At 59.8% G+C, this 19,005-nt stretch overlaps 2 protein-coding genes across 2 annotated transcripts in view; one reads left to right on the top strand and one right to left on the bottom strand.

Moving 5' to 3' along the window:
- RSPH14 (radial spoke head 14 homolog) overlaps positions 1-12,190 on the top strand; it is a gene marked incomplete at both ends in the record, with an annotated part of 61,432 nt that extends 49,242 nt beyond the window's left edge. The window contains 3 exons of the mRNA XM_079718088.1: positions 9,523-9,748; positions 10,399-10,535; positions 11,952-12,190. Of these exons, the coding sequence (XP_079574214.1) occupies positions 9,523-9,748; positions 10,399-10,535; positions 11,952-12,190 (602 nt within the window). The remainder of the gene's footprint in view (positions 1-9,522; positions 9,749-10,398; positions 10,536-11,951) is intronic.
- Positions 12,191-16,928: 4,738 nt separating this feature from the next.
- Positions 16,929-19,005, bottom strand: part of LOC307062433 (sodium/glucose cotransporter 1-like) — a gene marked incomplete at both ends in the record, with an annotated part of 95,510 nt that continues 93,433 nt past the window's right edge. The window contains 1 exon segment of the mRNA XM_079718153.1: positions 16,929-17,035. Coding sequence (XP_079574279.1) covers positions 16,929-17,035 — 107 coding nt within the window.

The raw sequence follows: 19,005 nt of genomic DNA, 5'->3' as shown, positions 1-19,005 counted from the left end.
CTGCATCCGACCACTTCTCAGTACCGCTCCTGCTCCCACCCCACTGGGTCAGCAGCCCCTCACCCCGAATGCTGTAGCGGCCCCCATACCATCTGCCAGACGGGTCTTTTAAAAGCATAATCCTACCTGACCTGCTCCACAGCCCCGCCCCCCCCATCCTGGGCTCCAGCCACCTGACCTTGGGGGGCAGGGTGGTCTCCAGCTGCAGAAGTGCATTGGCCTCAGGGCCTCTGCACCTGCCATCCTCCCTCCTGGTGCTCTTCCGCTGGTCTCACAACTCACCCATGGCCTCTCCATGGTGCCGCGCCAACGGCCCCTCCACACAGGACCCCCACCCCCTTCTGCTTTAGGCTCTTCACGGCCTTTGTCCTGCCTGGCATTCAGCTACTCGGGTGTTTGTCAGCCTTCCGGGTCTCATGGAGCGCCATGGGAGTGGGTGCTGAGTGCCCTGCCCCGTCGTGTCCCTGCGCCGGACACGGCCCTAGCCCTTGCAGGTGCTGGTAAAGATCAGCCAAAGGAACGAACGGCTGAGCCGAGCAAACGGGTGAGGTTCTGTTCCCTTGGCTCCCCCGCGAGCCCAAGGATCCAGATGGTCCCTGTGAGTTAGTCCCTGTCAGTTCGCTCCTGGGAGGCGCCTCCCCTGCCAGCGTGGATGTGGGGAGGACTGTGCGGGGATGGGCAGGGCACTCTTGGCTCTGTTTGTGGTGAGGATGAGGAGGCTTATAGAGGATGGGGCTGGGCGGAGGGGGGAGCAGGGCCAGGCGTGACCCAGGTCTTCCGCCGCCTCCACTGGGGCTCCCCGCCTCCACCGCCCCGGAATCTGCACAAGCTGTCAGGCCACCGCTCTGGGCTCCTACCTGGGCTGACTCTCAGCGTCTACCCTGATGCCTCTGTCCACTTCCCTGTGCCCTCTGCCCTGCCAGCCCACAGGACTGCCCCTGGGGCTCAGTTAGCCCGGGTTTCCTTCCTGAGAGTGCAGTGTGCTAATCTGCCTCCTCCAGGGTTCCTGCAAGCCCAGCCACAGTCGGCAGCAGGGAGAATACCCTACAACCGCACAGAATTTTGGGTCTTCAGAGGGCCAGCACAGGGCAGTTAGGGCTCCCTTGTCCTCATGACCAGCGGGGAAAGTGCGGCACTCAGTCATCCCATGTGCACATGAGACAGCCACGCAGCTGGGTTGAGGCCACTGGGGCCACACCCTGAGTCTGAGGCCAGCCTTCCCTGCCGTTCGCCCCTGCATCCCACCGGCCTCCCTGCAGGGGCCCTGGGCAGCCTTGTCAAGTCCTCCTGCTTACACAGAAGTTCCTGGAATTGCCCTAGAAGCTCCTGAGAACCAGTCAGGGTGCTTCTCCTCCTGGGACTCCAGGAGACAGAAGAGCTGAGGAGCTGGGGACAGAACGGGGAATTCATTCCCCGTGTCCCAAATCTGGAGTCTCATGGCAGGCCCCCAGAAAGGGGCCGGGCGACAGCATGGAGCAAGGCAGCTCCATCGTGCTAAGCACGCACCCTCACGAGGGCAGGCAGGGGCCCTGCTCTCCTTGCAGCAAGCTGGGCCTCAGCCAGAAGCCAGTGTGTGGCTGGGGGTGGGTCAGGGAGGGGGCATGCTGCACAGATGAGTGACAAACAGTCCCTTCAGAGGGAAAAACCTCCCCGGCAGCGGGCAAGCGAGCAGATCTACAGCAGAAGGTAACACCAGCCTTCCGAGGGGGAGGGACTGTTTTATTCACCTCCCATCTCAGAAAATCAGTATCTGGTACAACACACAAGAGCTTTAAGCCAGATGCCAGCGTCTTGTCCATCGACCCTGAAGCACGGGGAATGCTGAAGGCGCACCACTGCATCCGGGCATGGCTAGGCCCTCCCTCGCCATCAGCCGCTGCACAGAGACTCCCACGTCTCCACGGTTACTGCTCACGAACGTCCACGCCCCAAAGGGACAGAGCCACCAGCTCAACATCATCCTCCATGCTGGCCAGGAAGGAGGCCAGGGGTTGGTTACCCAGGACCCTGGCCCTGCCTGCAAGGGCAGTCCTAGGCTGCGAGCAGCCCTCGGGGTCTTCCCGGCTCTTCTCCAGGCCCACTCGGTTCTGGGTCATGGAGCTGCTCTTTGCACAGGTGAGGAGGCTGCGGCCACCACTGAAGCAGGTACCAGGGTCATCCATTTCCCCCAGCGGCCCCAGCCCTGGGCAGCCTCCGCCCTTTCTCGCCTGACCTCCTGTGCCCCTGCCAGACTGGACTGCCTGAGCGCCCTCTCTGTGCCTCCGTCCACGTTCTCCCCTCTGCCTGCAATGCCCACCCCAACTGTGACTATGTCCTTCAAGCTCCAGTTCAAATGTCACTTTGCCCACAGGCCCGTCTGACCCCGGCCCCACTCGGGGCCCCGACACCCACCTTCAGGACTGGGTTCTCTGAGCAGAGATGATTCTCCCCCGTGGGGGTGGTGAGTCAGTCCCAGGAGGGCAGGGCCAGTTCACTCCCACCCCAGCACCAGGCCCCGGGGGAGCAACTGCTCAGTAAACATTTGCTTAATTGAATTTGGCCAAGGAGCCTTCTCCAGACTGAGCAGAAGGCAGAGGGACTCGATCCCCAGGGCAGGGAGATCACTTGGGCAGAAAGGGGCGGTCAGGGGACAGCTGCCTCCCCAGACCAGCAGATTTCCCCCCAGGCGGGTCCCTCCATCCCCAGACACGGACTCCCTGGCCTGGGCGCCGCCTTCCCATCCTCTTCTCTGGTCACCAAGAACCCCAATTCTCGGCCTCAGCAGAATCCTGCCACCAACGCCCAGAGAGGCTCAGCGCCGCCCTGAAGCCAGAGCCCCTCGGGTCCCCGGCAGGACGCTGAGCCCCGGCCCGAGGCCCTCCCCCCACCCCACCCCAAGCCCCCACCGCCTTTTAAGGGAAAAAATAACGAGCCGGGAACCTATCACAATCGCAGCGGGTCGATACTCGCCTCTCGCTCTAAATGCCTCCGAGGAACCTGCTCGCTCCAAGAGCGGTGATCGAAAACAGCGAGCCGTGCGTCCCCGGGCCCAGGCCTCCGGGGCCCTCGCCTCCGTTTCAGCACAGGCCACGCGCCGACGCTCCCGCCGTCCCCCGGGAGACCCCGCCGGGCGCCTCTCCCGCAGGTCGCCGGCCCGGCCCCGCACCAGCGGCTGCCCTGGGCCCCTGTCCGCCCTCCTGGGCCCGGGCGCCCCTCCCAGCACCTGCCTGCCCGCGGCGCCCCTGCCCATCGCGCGGGCACCCCCGCCGCGCCGCCCCCACCTGGCCCGCATCCCGGCCGTCGCGCCTGGCGCCCCCCGCCCGGGCGGGGCCCCGGCACAAAGGCCCGGGCGGGGTTCGGTGCGGGCGGGTGGGCTCCCGGCCGCGCCCCCGGTCCCCAGGTCCGCCGCGCGCCCCGGCCGCGGGGCCGCTCACTCACCTCCGGGTCGCGGCGCGGTGCGTGGTCGAGCTGCTCCGGCGGCGCGGGGCGGGGCTGCGAGCGCGGGCCGGGGCGCCCTCGTTCCGCACGACGCGGGCGGCGGCGCCCGCGCGGGGACGTGACCGGGCCGCGGGCGGCGCACACGCTCCGCCGGCCTGGCTCCCTCCGCCCGCTCTCCCGCGCCGCCCGCGCCGCCGCCCGCGGGTCCGCCCGCCCCGCGCCGCGCCGCCGGCAGGGGGCGGAGCCGCGAGCGCAGCGCGTTGCCGGGCCAACCGCGGGCGGGGAGCCGCGCGTCCGCCGGAGTCCACGCTCAGGGCGCCACAGCCCCGCCAAGAGCGCCGGCCCGCCGCCCATTGGGCGCGAGCGGCTGACGGACGCGCCCGCGGACCAATGACGACGGGAAGGGGCGGAGCCGCGGCTCCGCGCGTGCCGCGGTCCGGCAGCTGCTGCCACCGCCGCCGGCACCGGGGTCCCTGCAATCCCGCTGAGCCGAGGCCGGGCGCCCACCCCGCGGGACGCCGAGCCGGAGAGCAGTGGATGGCCCCGGCCCCGCCCGTCTTCCCGGCCCAAATTCGAACCCTGTCTGCCCTTTCTGAGCTCCGCGACCTTGGACAACGGACTGACCTCTAATGAGCCTGTTTGCAAAGTGGGGCTAGTGGCACCTGCTTCCCTGAGTTGTCGCGACAGTAGGCTAGGAAATGTGAAAGGGCTGTACAAATCCTAAAGGTTTACGCCGGTGACGTTTTGCAGCGATGGGAGGGGGCATTAGTCATCTTTGCTGCTCGCGCCTGCAGCGGGTAAGGGCTCTTCAGGGTCCCTGGCAATCCTGGCCACGGAAGGTTGCCTTAGAAGGGAGGACAGGAGGGGGGCCCAGGAGCGGCCCCCCAGACCAGAGAGGCGGGAGGGAGCCAGCTCAGTTGAGGCTAGGGTCCCATGGGCGCCTTTGGGAAGCTCACAGAAGGCACTGGTGCTCAGCAAAATGCACCAAAGGGCGCCTGCCAACTTCTGCTTTCAATTTCAGGGGGAGCCAATCTGTGGGCCTCAGAACCAGGAGCCCCTCACTCCTGTGTGTTAAAGACTCAGGCCAGAACCAAGACATTAGTGCCACTCTGTCCTTTCCATCACTGTAACCTGAAGCTCTGTGCACCCCAGAGCATCCAGGTAAATGCAGATGCTCCCCGCTAACACTTACCTATCACCGTACACCTCCATGGTCCTATTACTAGGATCACCCCACTGGTGGGCAGAAGCACTGGAACGGACCGTTGGCAGGGGGAGATAGGGCCAGGCCTGTGGTCAGAAGGCAGGGACCAGCTCTGCCAGCTGGACACTGGCATCTCAATGTCATCCCCTAACCTCTCTGAGAGTGTTTCCTCTGCTGTGAAATGGAGACCGTTGCACTACATCCCCCAGCGAGGTTGCGCACCTGTGAAGGTGCTGCCTAAATGGTCAGAGACAGGACAGATGTTGGTGATGGGCATCTTGAGGCGGATCTAGACTAGACCTGGTACATGCTGGCTCGGGGTTGCCCCTGAGGACCAGTGGAAAGTGGCCGACTATCGGGGGCTGCTTTGTGTGCATCCTCCACACTGCCAGGCTGGGTCAGGCTGGGCCTCTGCCCAGAGGTCCACTCAGAGGCCAATGGCCGTGGTAGCAGGAAGGAGACAGGCACAGGCCCTGCCCTGAGGGTGAGTTATTTCAGCTGGATGAGAGTATACCCTTGGGTGAGTTATTTCACCTGGATGAGCCTCAGTTCCCTCTTCTATCAAAAGGAGACAAATATAACAATAGATGGTCCCTAGAGGGTGATTCCGACAGGAGATGCATGTTGACACATGTTCAGAGATGGTGAGGGCAACTGGGGGACCAGAGGTCAGAAGTGAGCTGTTTGCAGGGGCAAACCTAGCTGCAAGCATGGGAAGACCCCGCACAGCAGTCCAGGTGTGAGATGAGGGGCTAGCCCACGGAGGGACCCAACAGGGCTGGCTGCTGCCCCCTCCCCTGACCCTGGAAGTGAGAGCTCCCCCAGGGTCAAGCAGGGGATTGTAAGCCTTCAACCAGCAAGCATTTACTGACGACCTCCTCTGCGCTCGGCACAGTCCTAGCCTTTAGACAGACCCAAGCCTGCCTGCTAGACCCTCTGCAAGATAGTACCCCCATGATGGTTGTGTGAAGCCTGGAGGGGGAGACCCATCAGGCCTCTGTGGCAGGGGGAGCAGGATGGAGGTGGCCCATGACCTGGGGCGGGAGGAAGCACGTTCCACAGTGGGGAAGACGCTGCGCATGAAGGAGTGTGAGGCTTGGACGAACCCAGAGGACCAGTGCGGCCAGAGCTGTGAGGATGCCACAAGGCCAGGCTGGGGTGAGGCAGGGAACAGTCGCAGCGGGCTGGTGGCCCTTGTGTAGGATTGGGGCGTCGGCCTAAGAACCACTGGAGAGTTTGAAGACTAGCTTTTTAAATTCGAGAAGGAGGATGGCAAGATTTTGTTTCATGTTTATTTACAGTAAGCCTGGTCCCACAGGGTGCGTCATTCTAAATGCAGAATCAAGTAAAAATGTCAGCTAGACAGCCCAGAGAAAATAAGAAAGTGGAGAAGTCAGTCCATGAGGCTGAGTTCAGCCTAGGCCGGGGGATGGCCGGGCAACCTGGCGTCAGTGGATGGCTGTGTGGTGTCTGCAGCCTGAGAGGAGCTGCCCCTGGTGGAGGGGAAAGGGGGGATGGTGGGGGCCAAGGACCACGTTGTGGGGGACGCCGGAGGGAGGGGGTGCTTGCTAAGCACATGGAGGAGCAGCCAGAGAGGTGGAAGCGGGGAGCTGAGGTCCCAGGGCCACAGCGGGGGGAAGTATCTCGGGAGGAAAACATGGTCAGCATGTCACGTGCTATTGAGGGGCCAAGTAAGCTGAGGACAGCGAGGGTTCCCCACGAGCAAAGGCAGGCACGGGGGTGGGTGGGGTCAGTGGGGGACACACGAGGCTAAAGCTGGGCAGGTGGGTTGAGACAAGGCACGGTGGGGCCCGGGCACCAGACGCGGATGTGTGCTCCCAGGGCTGAGTCCTCACTTGCCAGGAGAACGGGACCGGGAGACCACAGCTCGGCTCCGAGGAAGAAAGGGGAAGGGGGCTCTGGTGATTGAGGCCACCCAGCACCTCACCAACCAGCAGGGAGAGCTGGCCAAGGAGGGGCCCTTTGAGGTGGCTCCCAGGAAGTGGCCAAACCTCAACCCCAGGGGTTCCACTCCAGGGGCATAGTGACCCTCAATCCCAGCTGAGCTTTGTGGCCCATCAACCAGCCCATCCTGGCCCAGTAGCCACGCCAGTCTGGGCCCTCCCCGAGCACACTCGGTCCTCCTACTGTTGCCGCTCTGCCCCACAAGGCCCGGCTCCCCCAGGCCTCCCTTCCTGCACATCCAGAGCCCCTAGGACCTGGAATTCTTCATCTACATGTGTCAACCTAGGCAGTAAAGACTGGTCCCCGGAGACTCTCCCACTGGTCTCCCCACTGCCCGAGGGTGCCCCCTCCTGGCCGGCTCTTCTCCATGCCCCACCTGTCCTGCTCACCCCAACCCTGCCAGCCGGGTCTCAGGCTGTTGGGGGCCTGGTGGGTTTCTCTGATTTGTTTCTTTTTGGGGGTCTGTGCACCACCCCACCCCAACTAGAACAAGGCTTTGCAGATCTGGGTTAATTATAAATAGCCAGGCCTGCGACTCTCCTTTTAGCTGAAAAGAAGCAAAGTGAACGAGCAGAGAGGCACACCCGGCACGCGTTTTATTTTTAATCTCCCTCTGTCTCAAAATGAACTGGGTCCCGGTGCTCAGCATTTCTAGGAGCAGAGGCCCAGGACGAATGCCTTGGAAAGAAAAACCCGGGCGGCTGAAGGCCTGGCCTCTCCCCATCTACTGTGAGACCTTGGGCACTAGAGATGCCCCTCTGGGCTTTGGTTTCCTCACCAATCGGGGGAGCAGTGGAGGTGATCACCTCCAACTTCCGGCCTTGACTCCCTCCCTCTGCCCTCCCCCCAGCCTGTGCCCATCCTGTTGCTCCCACAGCAGCACATTTCCCTGGGCTTTCCCGGGAAGCCCAGACCCGGGTACAAGTGAGGCCACCATCGAGCCCTGACTGACAATGCACAAATCCCTCACCCCCTGCCTTTGCTCAGATGGCCCTCTGTCAGGAACATTATCCCTCCATCGGTCAGCACAGTCCTTCTTGGAAGGTCATATTGTCACCTCTGCCCTGTGAGCTGGAGAGTGGCCGTCCAGGTCGTGGCAGAGCGAGACTGTGGCCGGGGCAGGCAGGTAGCCTGGGGGCAGGTGCCTGAGCCGGAACTGGAGCCGGAGCAGGAGGCCCAGATGTGCTGTCTGGTGGTGGCCCGGCCGGAGGGCAGGGCTGAAGGGGAGAGAGGCCTCAGGCCCCCAGGAGAGGTGGCTTCGGGACCACTGACAGGTGTTCCTGCAGGGCACATCCAGAGCCCCTAGGACCTGGAATTCCTCATCTACGTGTGCAGCTTTTATCTCTGTATCCTGCTCCTCAGCCCTCACCCCCAACCACAGGCTTGCCTGCAGCTGGAACTCATTGTTGGTGGCATGTGGGAGACTCTCGCTGTGCCAGGCCTGGGTGTCTGGGCACGTGGTGACAGTCCCTTACACAGAGCACTTTCCCACCCCCTACTCCACTGATACTGCACAACCCCCTACCAGGTGGGCTTGTATTAATAATGAGGAAACCAGGTTCAGAGAGGGTAAGTAACTTGTCTAAGATCACATAGCTGGATGCATTTAGGAGTCCAACCTAGCCTTTTTAAAAAAATCTGTGTATATTAAATCTTAAAAAGCCCAGTACTCTTGAAGCAGCAGGAAACTGCTTTTCCTGTGTTGTGAGAACCCTGAGAACAAATGGACAGAGCTAGTGGCTCCACCCGACACCCCAGTGAGAAGCTGGCCGGGGGCACTGGAGCCTCTGGACATGCTACCCTGCCTCTCCACCCCCTAACCCCAGGCACCTGCCATTTGATGTCCTTGGGGAGTGAGGGTGGAAGGCTGGGTGGTGTCTTCAAAGAGGAAGTCCCTGGTGCTAATTGGCACTCAGAGACCTTTAGGCTAATGAACCTGTTTACTTGTCTCTCTGGAGTAAATTAGACAGTTGAGCTGGGGAGGCAGAAGACAGAGGTGTCCACTGGTGGCACCTCCATGGGGGCTGTGGACGGCTTCACGGTGGGCAGCCTGGGCTGCTGGGGAGGCCGGGGAGAGGGTGGGCTGTCAGGCAGTAGTGACACCTAGAGCGGCAGGGAAGGGCCGCCCTCCCTGGTGCCCACTCTCTTCCTGTGGTGGCCGCTCTGCCAGCAGTTCTGGGCACTGGTGAGCACCCTTGGGCTGCCGCCTGGGCCATCTCTGGGGTCTCCTCTGGGCAGCCAGCCATGTACTGACTCCCCAGGTGGGAGTAGAGGCTGGAAGGAGTGAGGCAGAACCGTTGACAGTGGAAGGGGGGTGGCTCGCTGCATTTTCTCCCAGCTGTGCCACGTGGAACCCCCTCCCTGAGCGCCACCAGGTGCCTTTAGACCCCTTGGCCAGACTCTGTGGATTGCCCACCAACTGTGGTTGGGGGCACAGCTCTTTTTACGTAAGATGCCGGCCTGTTGACTCTAAATCTTCTACTTCAGACCCCACTGCAAGCTTTCTTCCTGTCCCCACGGCTGGCCAGGCTGATCTGCGGCTCCAGCATCACAGAGATGTTGCAGATGGGAAGGAGGGGATTGATGGGTCCCTCATCCTTCTCTCTGCTGCACCATGGCTGGCGGGGGAGGGAGGCTCCCCGTGTGCCTGGGCCCTGCAGAGGTGGCTGCTGCTTCTCAGGCCGCTGTTTCAGGCTGGTGCCCCCAGTAACAGGTGACCAAAGGCTGGACCTTTGGGGTCCTCGTGGTTCTCACCCCAGCTTGTCACCCACGGTCACATGCTGGCTGCTCGGGCCCCCTGCCTGGCAGCGGGAGGGGGGGATTTGCAATTTATCTTGTCAAATACCACCCCCTTGCCAGCCCTCTGGCTTCCAGCACAGGTGACAGGTGGGGGGTGGCCCACTGGCCCACCCTCAGCGCCCGTTCCTGTCCTGCAGGGGCCAAGGGCATTGTCAACAGCAGCCTGATCCCCTCGCTGGTGTGGAAGCTGCAGAGTGAGGAGGAAGGGATCCAGGAGCTCCTCCTGGACACGCTGGCTGCCTGCCTGATGGAGGACGCCACTGACGCACTGGCCAGCTGGGTGGTGCCCTTCCTGAAGGAGAAGCTCCTGAGCGCCAACAGCAACATCCGCAGCAAAGCAGCCCAAGCACTAATCGCAGTCAGGTGAGGACTGGTTGGGGACAAGGGACGGAGCGGGGAGGACAGGAGTGGTGCCCCAGGCCCCTGCTTCCCCTCACCTGCTTGTGCCCTGGGGGAGGGGGAGCACTCCACTGGGGCACCTGCCTGCCCAGGCCTGGGTTTAGTCCTGACAGTCCTGTGTCCCAGGAAGCCCCCACTCCCGGCAAAAACGAGAGGGCTGTCCCCCTCCCATGAGGAAGGCAAGCACAGGAGGTTCCATCTGCACACTTAGACCTCCTCCGAGGAAGGTGGTGGCTCCCTTCACAGGTCAGGACGTGGAGCTGCGGGCGTCTAGTCACTAGTGACCCAGTGTCACTGTGATCACAGTCTAAATCCCGGCCTGGAGCCTGATGATCACAGAGCCTCAGAGCTGCTTTAGCTGTGGCCACCTCCCTTCATTTCACCACCCCTGGCTCCCGGGTCTGGCCTTCTGTGGCCCCAGGCCGTGCTCCCAGGTTGTCTTGAGTGTCGGGGTGGGACCCACACCTCACACCAGTGCCCCTCTGCACCCTGGCCTGGCCACCAGGGATGGTCTCAACACAAGTCCTTTCCCCTGGTGTCCCCCTGGGGTGGTCCTGGGCCCTGTCCCCCTCTTCCTCCAAGTGCAGCCACCCAGCTGCCCCTCTCTGGCCCAGCATCTCCCTGGAGGGCAAGAACCAGGTGTGGCAGCACGACGTCATCCCCATCCTGGTGCACCTGCTGAAGGACAAGGAAGAGGAGGTGCAGGCCAGTGCAGCTGGGGCCCTCATGTACGTCACAGTGACCACCAAAGGTGAGGCTGCCTGCTGGCTGGGCGTCGGTGCTTATGGGGTGGGGGGGTCACCGCAGCCCCCTAGCAAGCTGAGTACTGCCTCTCCTGGTCCCAGGCTCCACCCTCTCCTTCCAGGCCACAGAGGGCCCACCACCTGGGGCCCCTCCCTGTTATTCCCTCTGTTCCCTGGTTTTGGAATTCCCGCATCTGACCCAGGCCTCTTGTGAGCCGAAATTCTGGGATTGATTCGTTTGCCACCCATGAGTCCGTTATGCTGAGGTCTAAGCAAACACCGGAGCCCTTGCTTCTGCTGTGTTTCTTGATCAATGTTACTTTTCTCAGTGTGGAGGGGTCGCATAGGAGCGTAAGGCTACCTCCCCCATGCGGACTCCCAGCAGCTAGGCTTCCATGCTCAGTCACCCGACCTGGGCCGTAGGAAGGGCCTGGGCTGGTTTCCCCACCTGGAGGTTAGGGTCCCCGCAGGACCTCTGAAAGCTGTCTGACCTTCCCTTGCCTGGGCCAGCCCCATGCCCTGAGCTTCCTTGCTGATCCACGGAGAACTACCTGGGCCTCTGATTCTCAATCAGCAGTCTGCAGATCCCCCCAGAGCTGGGACTCCCTGCCACTCCCCAGTTCGTCCTGATGGTGAAATCTGAGACACACCACGGGGAGAGGTTGGGGCCTTCCCAGAGTCCACAGCCCCCTTCTGACTGATCGTGCAGTCAGGGTGCCGACCCCCAGTGTGGGGCTCCCCATGAGCGTGGATCTCGCGGGCGTCCTCAGTGCAGTCAGTGTCTTACCTGGGCTTCCTGTAGGAGTACTTGGAGGGCTGGGGGCTCTCATGGGGCCCGGACAACATGGGAATTTGGGGGAGGTGAGGTCACTTCCCTGAGCTAGCGCTCCAGCTGAGGAGCCCTGAGCCCCTGCCACAGGCCAGGCTCTGTGCTGGGCGATGGGGACCCAGACGTCTCAGCCTCTGCTGTCTGAGGTTGGCAGGGGCGGCAGAGTGAAGAGTGACCTGGGGGAGACGGTGGGCACAGTACGGGGGCAGAGCATCCTCTGCGAGGGGAGCTAGCAGGGCAAAAGGGGCTGGACGGTCTGGCAGCAAAGAGCAGAGTGCTCGGTGTAGGAGGGTTGGGGGCAGGGGGCGGCAGCGTGGCATTTCAGCGGGTGAGGGGGTGGGCAGCAAGTAAGGATTAAGGAGGGGCGTCTCCCCTTCTCATTCGATTGGATTTTACTTTTCAAAAGACCCCTCATGCTGCCTTGAGAGGACTGGGTTGCGGGGCAGGTACCTGGTGGTTGGGGAGAAGCTGGCTGGGGAGCTTGCGGGGCCCAGGCTAGGGGCAGGGAGGGTGTGGAGCCTGCGTTGGGAGGGCTGGGGGGCGAGGGAGGTGGGCAGGGACCCCCCCAGGAACGCCTGGTGTTGGTGCCCTGCAGGGAAGTACGCGGCCCTGGACACGGAGGCCATCCGTCCGCTGCTGGAGCTACTGCACTCATCCTTGAGCAAGGCGCGCCTCAATGCCATCAAGGTCCTCACCATGCTGGCCGAGGCCCCCGAGGGCCGCAAGCTCCTGCAGTCCCACGTTCCCACCTTCCGGGCCCTCGAGGAGGACACCAGCGTGGCTGTGCAGCGGGCAGCCCAGATCGCCGTCAAAGTCATCGAGTGGAAACCCTGAGCCTCTTACCGGCCCCACCTGCTGACTCCACGCTGAATAAACGCGCTGAATCTCTTTATCTTGGTCTGAATGGCACCTGATGTTTCTGGGGCAGGTCACGTCTCTCCTCTGTCCTGCCAAAGGGGAAATGCCTGGCCCAGAAGGACCGGGTCACAGGCTGAACCCAGGGTCCAGGGCCGGGTGCGTGGCATCCCTGCTGTCTGCTGTGGTTGAGTCCCCTGGGAAAGCACAGAGCAGGGCCAAGCATCTAGGGACAAGGTGGGGACAGGGAGCTGGAAGGAACAGCTGGTCCAGGCAGCACTGCCTGAGCCAGACGCTCAGTGAATAGGCCCATGGGGTGTGGCTGGGTGTGGCTGGGTGTGGCCCTGCTCACCAGGTCTGCCCCCTCCCCACGTGGGACAACAGGAACGAAGGTCACAGGTGCAACCCCAAGTGGGCTCTTGCTGGAGGAGGGTGAGTTGTGAGAGGACCCCACCCCCGCCCCAGGGATGAGAGCTCAGAACAGGGCAGCTCCTTAAGGTCTTCCCCCCAAACAGCTGTGTTCTCCAAAGCCAAGTCACCTGCGTAAGCTCGGGCTGGCCTGAGGCCGACCTCCCCCCAGCCCTCCCCCTGTTGTCTGCCAGGCCTCCCTCCAGGGAGCTCCCAACTGTGCCTCTACCTACCTTGCTTCTTCTGCAGTGAAACTGGCTAAGGAGGCTGGAGAGCCCTCGGGGGGTGCGGGGGGTTGGAGGGGTGGAGAAGCTAGGCTGCGGGGGGAGGAGGCATGGGGAATCCTTGATCTCCCCGACCCAACCTGTCCGGTGGTCTGGCAGGGTTCTGACCTCTGTTGGAGAAGGTGCAGGAGCGGCTCAGCTTCAGGGCTGGCCTCGTTTGGGCTGAGCCAAAGCCTTAATCTCCCCCATGAGCTTTCCGAGGCTCCTTGCCTCACACCAGGTTTCCCTTGTTACATCACCAACCAGCAGCCACACTTCCTGAGGGACAGAACCTCCCAGAATAGACGCTACCCGCAGAGCTAGAATCCCCAGCTGAGTGCCTTCTTGTAGTCCTTCCAGTGCCTGGGGCCTTCACTTTCCTAGCAGAAACACAGAAACGTTTGCATCCTGGGATTCCAGGATTAGCCCAAGCAGCCCCTCTTGTGCTGGGAGGGACCTGCTGCCTGGCTCCGCTGGGGACTCAGGTTAAATCTCATTCTCAAAAAAGGCCCTGTAAGAGGAAACCTTTCCTCCTTCAGGAAAACAGGGGCTTGAGGGTCTCCACTTCCTCATCCTGCCTCAACCATAGCACACTGGCTCCACCCTTACCACTTCCTTGAAGGGCTCTGGACTTCTTGCTGCCAAGTTCCCGTGCTCTTTGTGCTTGGGAGCAGTAACCCAGGTGCCAGTGCTCCCTTCCTGTGGCGGCTGTCTTGGTCCTCCTCCCAGGGCCCTGGTTGTGCCCTCTTAGTCTCCTCTGCAGAAAGAACCCTCTTTCTTAACCTGACATCTCTGCTTGCTCTCCTGCACAATCTTATCTGCCTGACTTGGGCTTCCTCTACCAGGTTCACTTCTTAGCAAGTCTGGCCCACTGTCTTCTCTCCCCTCAGTCTGAGTCTCTAGCGCCAGCCTCTCTGCTGTGTTCTGGACCTTCCATCCAACTTAATACTTACCCTTAAATGTTTCCAGGCAAAAATTAATACCAGTCCTTCACAAACTAAATTAAAAAAATAGAAGAGGAGGGGACAATTCCCAATTCATTCCATGAAGACAGTATTACCCTGATACCCAAACCAGACAAAGACCTCATAAAGAAAGAAAACTATAGACCTCTATGAATATAGACACAAGAACTCAACGAAATATTAGCAAACCAAATCCAGCCACATGAGAAAATCATTATACACCATGACCAACTGTAATTTATCCCAGGAATGCAAGGTTGGTTTAACACGTGAAAATGAATCAATGTAACGTGTAAATAAAGAACAGAAACCACATGATCATCTTAATAGATGCAAAAAAAAGCAGTTGACAAAATCCAACACCCATTCATAAAAAAACCCCAAACTAAAACAAAATCAAAAACTCTCAGCAAAATAGGAAAGAGCAGCATTTCCTCAACATGATAACATCTGCAAAAACTCACCGCTAACATCATACTCAACGATGACGAGACTGGATGCTTTCCCTCTAAGATCAGGAATAAGACAAGGATGTCTGCGCTCACTACTTCTACTTGACATTGTACTGGAGGTTCTAGCCAGGGCAGTTTAGGCAAGACAATGAAATAAAAGGCATCCAGGTTGGAAAGAAAGAAGTACACTATTTCTACTTGCACACTACATGATTTTATATATGAAAAATCCCAAGGAAGACACTTAAAAAATATTAGAATAAACGAGTTCAGCAAAGTTGCAGGATTTTCTGTACACGAGCAATGAACAATCTGAAAATGCAATTAAGAAAAGGGATAGGGGACTAAGAGGTAGAAACTCTTATGTATAAAATAAATAAGCTACAAGGATATATTGTACAACAGGAAATATAACCAATATTTTAAAAGAACTATAAATGGAGTATGACCTTTAAAATTGTGAATCACTATGTTGTACACCTGTAACTTATATAATATTGTACATCAACTATATCTCAATTAGAAAAAAACACCTCATTAACAGTAGAATCAAAAAGAATAAAATACCCAGGAATCTAAATTTAACAAAAGAAGTGCAAAACTTGAGTGCTGAAAACAAAACACTGTTGAAAGAAATTAGAAGACCTAAATAAATGGAAGGACATCCCACATTCATGAAGCAGAGGACTTCACATTGTCAAGACGGCAGTAAGTATCTTCACGCCAACTCAAACTCCACGTGTCCCAAACGGGGCTCCACTTTTCTCCTGCACCTCCTCTCTTCCAGCGTGGCCTGTCTTTGGAATTGGTACACCCTTTGCCCACATGTTCAAGCCAGAGAGTCACTCCTGGGCCCTCCCTCCAGAAGTCTAGTACTCGAGTCCTGTTACTTCTAATTGCTGGCTTCTCTTGATGCTGTTCCCTTGTCTTTTCTTTTTTGCTGCTAACTTGCCTGGATTCCTCTAATAGCTTCCTGGTGGGTGTTCCTACCGCCCTTTCATCTTCCAGCATCTGATCCCATCCCTTCCTGGCTGAAGCTCCCAGGGACTCAGGATCCCAAAGCACCTGAGGCCTGCAGGTCCAGCCCCTGCCCACCCTGCCCTCCCCGCCTCCCCACCTCCCACTGTTCTGCACTCTGGCCTCCTCACACCCTTGCCTCACCCTGTCTTCCCACATGTTGTCCCTCTGTTATCCAGCTAGCTGACCTCCCACTTCAGTCACGGGAGGCCTCCTCCCTGCGGGCGCTCCTGCCACATGCACGTGCACAGAGGGGCCATTTACTCGGTCCCCTGGCTGAGCTCAGTCTCCTCCTCTGTGAAATGTGGTTGATTCTGGTCCTTCCACATGGGGTGGCTCCATGGCTTGAACGTGATGATAACCTGGGCAGGGAAATAGCGGGCCACACTAGGTGCTGGCCATCACCGCTCGTGTTTCATTGTCTACTTCCCTAGACCATGAGCTGTGTCCATGACTGCTTCCCAGCAGTGCTGGCACATAGTAGGCACTCAAAAAATGTCAGCTGAAAGACTAAATGAGGGATGGGGGGCTGGTCCCGGCTGCACCTTCAGATTGTGACTTTTGCAATGCTGGGTGGGCCTCCCCCAAATCTCTTCAAGGCATCTGAAACTTTTTCTAAAGACCCAAATCCTTTATTTTGGTCTAAGAAGAAGGAAGAGGAAGGGGTGGCTTAGGGAGCCTCTCCAGAGACGCAGCCCAGGAGAGGTCTATACTTGACAGCTAAAGGGGATCCAGCCCCTGGGCCCAACTCCCAGGAGCAGGCAGACTGGGAGGAACTGGGAAGAGCTCAACAAGGAGGGAAGTTTCCTCTCCACCTACCCTTTAGGGGTGCAGCCAGACAGAGCTGAGCCACAGGGAGGCCTGGTCCTCAGGCAGAGACCGCCTCAGCCCCACCATGGGTCCAGGCAGGAGCCAACGTTTCCATCCACAGCAGCCTTGGCGCCAGCTGGCCTGTGTGGTCATCGGCAGTAGGCACAGCCCCTTGTGGGTGGGACCCTTGGTGCGAGGAGGAGCATCTTTGCCAGCAGCCATACCTTTACAAAGGAGGAGAGAACACAGCAAACGGAGGTGGGTATAGGAAGGAAATGGTGACAGTAAACACAAGCAAAACCCCCAAATATATCTAGAGATAAAAAGCCAAAATTAAATTTAAAGTGAAAGCCAGTGTTTGTGCAGTGGAGCCATCTGGAGAGAATGACTCATCGCACAGAGGACAGACGTGCTCATCTTCGGTCTCTGCCCTCACCAGTGGGCTTCGCCGCCCGTCAGCCTGCAGCGTTGACGCTGCGGGCGCATTTTCATCAGTGTGATCCTTGGTCCACGTCCGTGGGCCTCCCCATAGGAAACGTTTCCTCCCCTCGACGATGAGGGCGTTTGCAAGAGGCAGCGGTTTGCCCGCTCCCCAGACGTCCCCGCAGGCCACCTCCGAGACGTAGACGTGGCAGAGCGCTGTGAGTGACACCAAGAGGAACCCGCAGACGTCGGGCACTTCTCTCCAGTGGGACATCTCTGGCATGCCTCGGAGCTTTGTTCCTTCCAGCATGTCACGCTTCTCTGTCCCTTCAGAAGTGGCACTGTGCTGTGTCCCTTCCGTGTCACCACACTCCATCTTCTACATGACTCCCTCTTCCGGGGCGAGTCTGGGGCCTGGCAGTGGCTCCGGGCCGCAGAACACGTCCCAGGCCTTCCAGAGGCAGCTCCTGGCCTCCTCAAATATGTCTGGAACAGAGGGAATAGGCATAGGTCAGGAGGCTAAGAGGTCACACACAGGAGGGGTGTCTTTCTAGGGCTCATATCTCAGCGGTGAGGCCGGCAGGAAGCCCAACAGACTGGTTCTAATGTGGAGAACAATCCTCAGCTGCTGCTGCAGAACACCTCCCACCGCCCTCAGAGACACAGAGCGGGGACTTGGGGCATGTCCTGGGCCATGCTTGCTTGCACTGGCAGAGCCTTCAGCTGGCCCAGAACCCTGGCCGTCACAGGGCAGGCCCTCCCCGCTGGGCTCTGGAGGGCCCACCCCTCCCGTCTCTGGCACACACCCAGCACAGCTCTGTAGGTCTAGGGCAAGTGGCTGCTCCTCTGAGGATGGAAGAAACCCCAATTGCTCTGCTCTCCTCAGCAACCTTGGGGCGTGTCTTCTCCAGGTAAGTACCAGTCTCACGGCCTGGCCCAAAGTAAGGCCCTCTGGGCCCTTGAAAGGGGAATCACTGGTGTTTTCTCCAGGAACGGGGTAAGTCTAGGAATTATGGGCAAGTTTCTATTCACATCTCTGGACCAAATCAGTAAAATGTCTCACTCTGGGGCTTAAATATCCCTCCGGTGTCTGGTAGTGCAGCCCACACCGGCCGCTCCCAGGCCTGCTCAGGCGCGGGTCAGCACCACGGCCAGCTCCGCACACACGTGAGCCCAGACGGTCTGGGAATGGATCCCTCTTTGATGATAAGACAAGCACACCTCGGTCCGAAAAGTGTGCACTGTGACCTGTTCCATGTCTCATCCCCTTGGGCAGCCACCACGCCAGCTGTGTGTCCTGAGGCTGGGGCAGCACCAGGGATGGCGGAACCCGTCAGCCAGTGACGGAGGGGCCTGTGTTACAGGGGAGGTGCTGCCGCCAGAGGACCCCAGAGACCCAGATACTGGCTGCGGTGCTGAGAGGTCCTGAGCGGCACATGCTGGCCCTGTCTCTCGGTCTCTCAGATATCTGGGTCAGCACACCATCATGCAGCTGCCAGGCCCAAAAAGGTTGCTGTATATCAACGGCGACTGATCATGTAAACACAGCCCAAGGGCTGTATGACGGGAGATGGGACAGACCAGTGGCCAAGAGCACACACTTTGGAGTCAGACTGCCTGTGTTCAAATCCCAGCTCCACCACTGCCTGGTTACCTTTGGAGTCCGGGGCCAACTACTTAAATGTTTGGTGCCTCAGTCCCCCCATCTCTGAAATGGGGATGATAATTGTACCTGTCACACATAGGCATACTTTCCACAGTGCGTAGCACATCCCAAATGGGCAAAAAGTGTGAGCCACTGTCATCGTGGCATCCACCCACGATTATGGACGAGGGAGAAGAGGAGCTGGGAGGTGCCCCCAGAACAAGCCCCCAGCACACGTGGCCCCCAACAGGCAGTTCCTCTGTCCCTGAGGGAGAGCAATCCTGGGAGCCCTGTACCCTCCAGGGGCGCGGGGCAGCCTGGCTCAGGAGAGGCCACTCCCCTGCCCTGCAGGTGTCAGGAGAGGGTCCCAGGCCTCTCTAGGCTCTGAACGTTCCTGGCAGGAGTGGAGAGGGGGCCCCAGAACACTGCCTCTCCCCAGGCAGGCCTTCCCTCCCTCCCTCCCCCAAACTCACAGTCCCCCCAGACTCTCTGCCCCAGACTCCGCGCTAATCTCGTTAGGCCTTTATCCCTGTTTGCGTCAGGGCCTCAAGAGGTGCAGGTCGCCCTCCCTGGGGCCCCCGCACTCCGCCTCTGACCCCATCTGCTGAGAGCTTTCCTCTGGGCCTTCTGGGGCCCCCAGGCCCGAGCCTCTCCCGGAACTCTCTTCTTGCCCCAGTGAAATCCGGCTGTCCTTGGCGGTGTCCCACGGCGCCCTCTTGGGTGGGGCTGCTCCCTCCTCCTTGCAGAGGCTCCCGCCCACTTCCCAGAATCCCTCTGGGTTTGAATCCCTGTGTGAGGCTCTGTGACCCGC

Source organism: Hyperoodon ampullatus (genome assembly GCF_949752795.1).
Source record: "Hyperoodon ampullatus genome assembly, chromosome: 13".
NCBI classification, from domain to species: domain Eukaryota; kingdom Metazoa; phylum Chordata; class Mammalia; order Artiodactyla; family Ziphiidae; genus Hyperoodon; species Hyperoodon ampullatus.
The sequence above is the reverse complement of the archived record's forward strand: the minus strand, read 5'-3'. Positions and strand labels throughout refer to the sequence as shown.